Below are 10,000 nucleotides of genomic sequence, written 5' to 3'. Positions count from 1 at the left end.
CGGCATTTACTCACGTTTGATTACGCACGTCAAGTCAAGCGAGATGTGTTTAGGACATAGATATCCTTCTCTATGTATCTGGAGGAATACACATCCCAAGGATTGTAATGATATATTATTTAAGATAACTAGGCGGTGGCATAGCCAGATTTCCTATTGTATCTTATTTTAATCTTTTATTTTTATTATATTTTGATTTTTTATAAATTTTACCTCGAAAAAGTTGATTGACGATGGTAATGGTGTTGTTGTTGTAGTTGTTGTTGTTGTTGTTGTTGTTGTTGTTGTTGATGATGATGATGATGATGATGATGATGATGATGATGATGATGATGATGATGATGATGATGATAATAATAATAATATCCTTATCCCCTCCCTCTCTCTATCTCCACCCCCCCCCCCACCCCTCCCCTTACCGCTCACCTTCAGGACCTCAACCATAACCATAACCACACAAATTCTGAGTCAGTCAAACATCACTAATATGATAGTAAATACATCGCGTGCCATCGTCCTCAAAACAGGCATGATCTCGCCAGAGGCGGTCTCCCGAAACCCCTAGAAGTGCTCGTGAGGCTCCACTCCAAAGCTGACCGCAATCGACAGACTAATTCAATCCACGACTCCAATCCAGTTAAAACTTGCCACAGACCCTCGAGGATCTCTTCACACGCTATCCAAAAGGGAGAAAAAAATAAGCCGAAAAAAAATGTGCCGAAGGTCTCATAGTGCGAGATCATACTCATTGAACCAGACCGAAAATTATTGTTTTTTCTGTCTTTTCAAAGTACTTTTTTTTTTTCTCTCTAAAAAGTGAGTGTATAAGGGAAGAATGACGAAAAGGATGAAACATTGCTCTGTAACGTAGTGAATCTGGGTTCGGGCTCCATGCCTGACATTCTGTTTCTGTTTTATTAGCATGGGTTGTCCGCTAGGACATCTTATACAGATATCCCTCTGGTTGTCAGTCAATTCTAGATTTGCTTACTACTAATTATTTGTACACGATGGGTTATTCTTGTTGACATCGGATATAACCCTTTAATGATGATTGTCTTAAAACGGATCTTATTATAGTGCCGATAAAAAATGTCTGATTTTAATTGTTTCTTTACTTTACTTAATATTTACAACGTAGATATATCTGATGCAAGTAGAATGCAGAAACTGTTAATGCGTATCTAGGTTTGTAAGGGGCATTTTCACGGTTTTACGCTGATCAATGCAATTCACGAAGCTTCATTTTGTTGCTAATTACTGGAAAGATTAAAAATGCAAATAAATTATTTAAAAAAAAAAAGATTGGTTTCTTATTACATTTGTTGTCGTTATCGTTTTTATTGGTTTGTTTTCTTAGTTTGTTGTTGTTGGGTTTTTAAAAAAAAATATTCCAGTAGATTTACGTTTTGATACCATTATAATATTTTATCAGTACAACCATCGTCATTATCTCAATCATTATCTATTCTCTTAGATAATAATCATTGGTAGATAATTCAAGAATGAGTTACTATGTTATCTATATAAATAATTACAAATCAAGATGATAACCAGTATTGCATGAATAAAGGTGATTCGAATTATCAGCTGGTTAAAGATTTTTAAAAAAATAAAGAAAGAAGAATAAAACAGAAAAAAATTGAATTGTTCAATGTTCTATCCATTATGAATTCTTTTATTTGAACTTCTTAAATCTCGGTGAGCTGATTAATTTTAAATTGGAAGTCGAAAGATTAAATTTGATTTTCCATTATTCATACCCTAATCCAAATATTCAAATTTGCTGAATGTCAACTGCGAGGCTCTGACTGGCTCCAAGCTGGACCAATTCATTTGGTCGTGGTTACTTGGTATTCTTTCATCTCGTGTTAAAAACAAATTTTATGTCTTGCCCCCACCACGTCTCCCCACAAGTCCAGCTGTTTGATTGCTTCACCCCCGCATGAGAGAGGGTGCCCCTAACACTGCCTGGGTGTTTCCGTGAAGTGGCCGGGCATCCACTTGAAATAATTAGATGTAATCATCTTAATTACATCGTGCCGGGTCGCTGCAAACACGGTCAAAATGGTCAGTCTTGACCCCTGTCCACACCTCCATTGTCCAGAAGGTTACATGCAATCTTGGTCACTCTTGAGACAGGACAATGCAAGAACAACTGGGCATTGAGATGAATCTCAGAGCTAAACTGTACTAACAGATTTATTCTGTTTAAAGTGTTATGATTTTTACTAAATCGTACTTTCGGTTTTGTTGTTTGAACAAAATGGAAATTTTGATATCCAATTTTAATTGCCAATGATAAAATATAATATAATAATCTGAAGGTTCATCATTGATTAAAATCTGTTAATAATTCAATTCTCTTGCCAACAAAACGGTAGTGTGCATTTTTGTAACACAAATTTTATAGCAATAATGGTAACTTGACTTATGCACAATGGAAAGAGTTTTGCATAAATATTTTAAACAATGGTCGAATTCTTGTGCGCTTAATAAATTGATTGTTAATTCGGATGTAGATCTAGTGTTCAATTGAAAAAGTCATGTTGAATTAGTGAGATAGAACAGTTTGACCATTCATTGATATGAGGTGTGCGATGCCATAAAGAAACCGCAAAAATCTGGACCCAAGTTTCGTGTTTGTCGCATCACACCCTTGGACAATAGCAAGGTCAAAGCATTCCCTGATTGCGCTGGTCAGTGAGACCGTTACTCTCCGATGTCCAGAAGGAACATTAGAGTTTGTTCAGTATTGGCGGATGATTACACAAATCCACGGGGAGGAATGATAGAAGAGCAAGGGTCGAGTGCTCATATTAGGATTTCGAGTGACTCTCTCAATCCAACACTCTAAAATATTAAACAAGTAAAATTTATCAACTTTTTCATTCGATATTACTACGTGCAAAATAGTTAATGAGAGAAGACAATGAAAATGTAGTAAGCATTCACAATTCCGCAAAAGAAAAATGGAGAAAAGGAAAGAAAGAAAGAGAGAGAGTGTGAGAGAGAGAGTGAGTGAGAGAGAGAGAAGAGAGAGAGAGAGAGAGAGAGAGAGAGAGAGAGAGAGAGAGAGAGAGAGAGAGAGAGTTGCATTCACTGACCTACCATATTTTCTTATCAAAGCTGCCCATCAACATTCTGACTAAATTTATCACATTTCTAATATCGCGTCAAACTACGCTTTTTCTTTGATCACCGTCTTTTCCTACTTCTAATTTCTTCATATCCTTGATTCCTTGATTCTGATGCGAATGATACAACGCCAGGTACAGACTTTGTAAGATTGATGGTACAAAAAAGATCTAACATCTAATTTAAACTCTATGAAATTAAAAGTCGGTACCTTATGACGACTTGTTGGGCTACAACCAAAGCATTGTAAAGGCCGCCATTAAATATGACAAATGCATAAAATGTGCTATAAATAAATAGACATTTTTAATCATCGCACATCAAGTTAACCAGAAAAAAACACACAAAAAACAAAACTAAAAAAAAAAATTAAAAATCAACCAAACAAAAAACAAACACCCCCCCCCCCCCCAAAAAAAAAAACAACCAAAATAAACAAAACGATATTATAGCCACTCCAGATAATAGTCATAATGGTATACAATCCATCTTTATACATTTATATCTTTAAAGCTTAAAATAAAATAACACATATATAGGTAAAAAAAAAAGAAGAGAGAGATAATTTAAAACCATTCGATTTTCTTTTATTTCCCGGTGCCATGACACCTTTGTTTAATGCCAGCTCATAGCAGTCTGCCTATTGACAGTGGGAAATGCAGGATTTATTGCTGAGATCGAGGACATAAATAGCGCACGTGCTGGCTGTGACTGCGGTACAATGACATTAAATTTGCCGATTGGACAGTCGTAATAAAATAAAATGAGGTAAAATTATTGTTCGTTTTCCACCTGTGGAGTTGTCCATACACCCCAACGACCCGAAATTTTTGACACCCGTTCGGAAAAGTTTTGGCTGCTAAAACCGTCAGCGGTGAATGGGAGGACAACGATGCCAAGTTTCACAGGGAAAACTTCCCTCAGCAGACACATGTATAATAAGGATTAATTTTTAGAAATCTGGAAAGTTCTTATATGATACAGTGCCAGACAAATCATGTAAAAATATACAAGAAGGAACCTACAAAATCAGTTTTCGTTGGCTGAGATTGTCAGCACATTAGATTTGCCTGGGTAATGTTTTTGAATGTAAAAATCATGTTCAATCTCGTTCCTCGGCATTGCTTTAAAATCAGAGTTTTTAGCTCTTTTCATAATATGGTATGTATTTGTACGACGTGACGATTTGGACTTTAGGGCCGAAAGTTACATTGTACTGTCGTAATAATATTATATGACATCTCTGTGGAGTAGTAATGACGTTTATATCCCGTCAGGTTCACTTGGGCAATTGGACAGATTTCCCAAATTCGAATCCCAATAAGATTGTACGTATTTTCCGTTCAATCCCTCCCCAAAACCGATGCGGTCATTCTAGTTTTCCTATTTGATGTCGATGTGGTCATTTTACTTTCCTTTTAGAACATCCCGAAATCACCCATCCATGTTAAAGTCATCTCTCTATCTTTTCATTTATAAAATCCCCTACTGTGCCGATGGAACTACAGCTTAACCATGTTTCTTTGGATGGGTGACACCCTCCTCCTCCAAAAAATAACAACAACAACAACAAAACAAAAACAAAACATAAACACCCAATCCAGTCCCTCGACTTGCTCCCATCATTATTGAAGCTAGGTTGCTTTTTTTTAAAAAATACTTTCTGACTTTAAAAAACCCACTTACATGACAAGTTAGACTTTGAAGGCTTTGAAACATTTTGAGCTATCCCTCGTTCCAACCCGAATCATTCGCGTTTTCATTCCGACGCTGTTCTCACTGAGCCAGTCTGAGCCTTAGGCCCCGTCTTTGTACCTTACCATCATCAAATAGAAACATACTTTGTACTAGAACAGTCAACCAAAGGTAATTTATTGTTTTATCTCGTCATCTCGTCTTCCTATCATTGAAATAAATCTCAACACCTACGACGATAATCATTGTAATATATTTAAATGTATTCTGTTTATTTTTTATCCACCAGTCGGCCTATGATTATCTATGACATTCAAATTCAGTGATTTTGGTCAGAATTCTTTTACTTCAAATAGATAAATAAATAAATAGTAAAAATAAAGATAAATAGATAAATAAATTTATAATTTTAAAAAAATAAATAAATAGATAAATAAGTAAATAAGTCACATTCAATGGTGAAGAAGTCGATTTGTCAAGTGTACGTCAATCTGTCCCACTAATCTATCATCACCATCAACACCACCTTCAACACCACCAGCATCACAAACACCACCAACACCATCGCTAAAACCACAATGCCATTTAACATTCTTATCCTCGTGTTTCAGATCTTGTCAAATCCGGGACATTTATAGGAATATTTATTGTACACCCAGGATAATGATATTGGGTTGTCATTGGAATGTCACAGTTTAGATCAGATATGATTATATATTCTACACCTTTAACCAGTTAACTGTCATACTCCAGAACCCCCCCCCCCCCCCCCCCCCCCCCCAAAAAAAAAAAAAAAAAAAAAAAAAAAAAAAAAAAATAACTTGTATTTAAAAATTTGGCCAGAAAAGTCGTCCTTCTCGTACGTATCGATTTATCGATATTTATTGAAGGACGACTTTGCTGGCCAAATTTTTAAATACAAAGTTTTACCAGAGTACGACAGTTAAATGGTTTTAAGAAAAAGTAACCTAGCGCAACGAGTCCATCCCCGGTTTCTGCGACGTGAAATGGACAGTAACAGTCGTAACTCACTGACATAAAACTGGTTTGATGTCGAGATGAAGTGTAAGCTGAAAGTTAACTATATAAATATAGAGCATTGTTCATGGTTACAGGCCTTAACTCTCTCCCTACCGATGATTTTCAGTATTTTTCCAAAAATGGCAGGCTTACCCAGCAGAAAAAAATATTTTTAAAACTCAAACAATCTATCTACAAAACAACTTTATGTTCTTATTAATTAAACAAAGTTCATCATTGTGATGTACAAAATAAATCTGAATATTAAAAAAAATGTATATTGTGTCGTAACAAACGTGACGATTTCGCTGTAGGTGGTAAGGAGAGGGTTAATACACACACACATACACACATACACACACATACACACATACACACACACACACATGTGCTGCATGGGAAATGTTTACGAGGTGAGCACTGTCACAGTCCAATCACATTAACCCCATGGCCAGCTGTCATGGCGACCAGACAGACATGCATACCGTCTGTCAGGAACGGTATGCGTGGATCAGCGACTCAAACAGACAAACAAACAATAACAAACAAATAAAAGATTAAGAGAGGGAGAGTGAGAGTGAGAGAGAGAGAGAGAGAGAGAGAGAGAGAGAGAGAGAGAGAGAGAGAGAGAGAGACCGCGTGTGTGTATGTGTGTGTGTGTGTGTGAGTGGTGGAAAAAATTAGAAATAATCACATATATATCAATTAAATAAATAAATAAATGAATAAATAGATAAATAAATAAATAAATATATGAATCATATTAAATGGTTATTAAATAAGTGTTAGCGGTGTTCACGCGTGTTGCACATTGCTCTTGTGTAAATACACTATATTCTATATTCGAATATTTTATTATAAATTTGATGTTTATTTAGTTTTAAATTAACTTCGTATACATCAATTAGTTCATGACAGTGTATAAATATGTGCTAATATAACGATGACTGATGTGTAACATTATGATAATTTCCATTCAGTATCAATAAAGTATATCTTATCTTATTTTATCAATTTTGTCTTTTCTTTTCTTTTTTTTTTTTTCTTTCTCCTTCAGCCATTTTCGGCCAATAATAAATTAAATGATGACTTCAAATGAAAGCTTCTCCTTCTCTCTAAAATAATTCATTATTTTGTTGGGCTTATTCCAGATTGTTTGTATATACGTCAAGCAGGGATCGGATGCGATCAGCGTTAATTTAAATATTCAAACTGCAGTGCTATAAAGATCAACTGCACAACTTGTCTTGCTCCTCCGCAGAAAGGAACGTGTCCGGTTTTGAGCGTTTTATGTGTACGTCGGTGGTTGTATGTGCCTGAATTGTCTTCCTGTCCTGCCCGGCAGCTCGCGACACGGGTGTGAAGGCGACAGTAAACTGAGGCCAATGGCAAGATTGTCTTTCTGGGATTTTATTGTCGTCAATGCATTTTATCTACCCGTTGTTTCATTGCATAGCTTTTATTTGCTCTATATCCTGCGATATTATCTCTCCCCCCCCCCCCCCCCCCCCCCCCACAGCCCCACCCCCACCCGCTTTCCTGTGCGCCTCAATTTTTTGGGTTTTAGTTTTTAGATTGTTTCGTAGATATGTTTTTACCAGGTTCTGTTTATTCCGTTTTTACTTTTTAATTTACATTTAACCTTTTGCTTCCTTTTTTTTATCTTTTTTAGTTTCTCCCTGATATTTGTCTTGAAAAAACTCCATCCTAATATTAACCCCACCCCCCTCGAAACCAGGACAAACAAAATACAGACGGAAGAAAAAAGTAAAGTTTAAAAAAAAGAAAAAGAAAATGAAAAGAAAAATCAGTTCTTTAGCAAGGCTATTATAATACAAAATGCAAAATTCAACTATTCCATTTTAAATTGAAGTGCGAGATTTTTGCTAAGAAGGAATGTTTTGGCTTCATGATGAGAATTTACATGCCTTGAAAATTGCGAATAGAAATGATGATGATGATCATGATGATGATGATGCTGCTGCTGCTGCTGCTGCTGCTGCTGATGATGATGATGATGATGATGATGATGATGATGATGATGATGATGTTGATGAGAATGATGATGATGATGATGTTGATGATGATGATGATGATGATGATGATGATGATGATGATGATGATGATGATGATGATGATGATGATGATGATAATAGTAATAACAATGATAATAATAATAATAATAAAAATGATTATGATGATGATGATAATGATAATAATAATGGTGATGATGATGATGTTGATGATGATGATGATGATGATGATGATGATGATGATGATGATGATGATGATGATGATGATGATGGTGATATAGTCAATTTGGACGTTGAAACTGGTAAACTGACCACTCGACAATTACGAATCACGTCAGATCTATTTGATGTAGTTTCTTCATCATCTTCTTCTTCTTCTTCTTCTTCTTCTTCTTCTTCTTCTTCTTCTTCTTCTTCTTCTTCTTCTTCTTCTTCTTCTTCTTCTTCTTCTTCTTCCAATTTTTCAATCCAAGAACAAAAACTCCTTACCTTTTCTTGCTGTTGTTGTAACTGTTTCATCAACATGGACCTTTTCTTGTCCTTACACCGTTTGTTCTGGAACCAAACCCTGATCACTCTTGGAGAAAGACCGGTCATTTCCGTAAGCTGCTCTTTCATCAGAGCGTCTGGCCGAGGGTTGGCGTTGTAGCATGTCCTCAGGGTGTGGAGCTGTTTCTCGTTGAGCACGGTTCGAATCCTCGTCGTCTTGTGTTCTGATTTATGACCGCTTCGGGATTTTTCACTTCGACCTGTCAATAAAAACAAAACATTCATTTTCAAAAACGAATTGAGTGTTCAATTTATTTTTTAAATTAAGAAAGTGACGTTTAAGACATGGGGTCGAGTGGCACAGCGGTACGGTCTTTGCTTCGCACCCGAAAGGTAACGAGTTCGATCACCCCCCCCACACACACACACACACACACACCTGGCTGCGCTGTGTGGCCTTGAGCAAGTCACCTCGCCCTAGCTCAATTTTCGGCGCTGCACTGCGACTGACGCCTGGGTTATTCCAGTCTTCCCTCGGAATAGACCCTAGAGATAAATTACCCCTATGGGATGCATAAAGGGAATTTTATTTTTTATCTTTTTATTTTATGTGAATGTTCAACATTCAGAGAAAAATGCAATTTTTAAAATTGTTATTTATTTAGTGAGTTAAAGAGGAAAATACTTATTTGTGAACGCTTCGGGATTTTTCGACCTGTCAATAAAAAAAAGCATTCATTCTAAAACAGAATTGAATCTTCACATTATTTCAAAATAGAGAAAGTAGCTCTCAGGGCCTGCTAATTCGCACATATTCATCATTTGGGGGAAACTGCAATTTTTTTGTCATTTAGTTTAGTGATTTAAATTGGAAGTACTTGTCCTTGCCTCATAGAACAATACCCTGAGTATTTAGAAGCTCCATATTTTCTATGGTGATTCTATGATGTCCAATTGATTTCTTGAAAGTGTTAACTCATTTTCTATCGAGAAATGACTTCAAAGTCAATCCCTATTGCCTATTTTATCTTCTGTATATCTAGATGGAAAATAGGATAGAAGAAATAAGACAGATTCAGAAACTTTTGAATTATCTTGGGTCTGTGGAGCGAATCGAATAGAAACGAATTATTATCACTTTGATTAACATCTGCGTATACATATTAGCAGGTCTGATAACCAAACGCAATTAATTATAGGCGTTGTTGTAATGGACAATGTTTTAAGTTGGTTTGAGAGCATTTCCATTACAACAATGAGCGGATGACAATTTGGGTAATCCGACCTGTGCGGCTATGTTGTCTTGTGGTATGACACTCGCTTTCGGATCGGAAGGTCCTGGGTTCGAGCCTCGCTCGGCGCATAGTTGAGTCCTTGGTAAATGCTCTTTACTCACATTCTCTCGCCGTACTCAGGTATAAAATGAGTACCTGGCCGTTAACAGCGATGTCTCTGTCCGAAAAAAATGTAATATCGTCTAACAGGCGTCATGTCCCGTACTAAATGTTAAGTGTTGCTGTTGGCCTGGGACCCCCTTTAACGTGCTTTAAGCACGTTTAGTGGATATTACGCTATATAAAAGCTCAATTTAGAATTTAGAATTTAAATAAGTGCAAGTCGATTCG

At 36.3% G+C, this 10,000-nt stretch overlaps 1 protein-coding gene across 4 annotated transcripts in view; it reads right to left on the bottom strand.

Moving 5' to 3' along the window:
- Positions 1–10,000, bottom strand: part of LOC144965326 (insulin gene enhancer protein ISL-1-like) — a 78,871-nt gene that overhangs the window by 22,048 nt on the left and 46,823 nt on the right. For all 4 annotated transcript variants that reach the window (XR_013644001.1, XM_078900558.1, XM_078900557.1 and 1 more), the window contains one exon: positions 8,376–8,635. Coding sequence is in view for 3 of the 4 variants with exons in the window: in XM_078900558.1 (XP_078756684.1) it covers positions 8,376–8,635 (260 nt within the window). In the remaining variant the exon portion in view is untranslated. The remainder of the gene's footprint in view (positions 1–8,375; positions 8,636–10,000) is intronic.

The sequence above is a fragment of the Berghia stephanieae genome, chromosome 2 (assembly GCF_034508935.2).
Source record: "Berghia stephanieae isolate SIO BIC M18660-M18661 chromosome 2, UCSD_Bste_1.3, whole genome shotgun sequence".
NCBI classification, from domain to species: domain Eukaryota; kingdom Metazoa; phylum Mollusca; class Gastropoda; order Nudibranchia; family Aeolidiidae; genus Berghia; species Berghia stephanieae.
The sequence above is the reverse complement of the archived record's forward strand: the minus strand, read 5'-3'. Positions and strand labels throughout refer to the sequence as shown.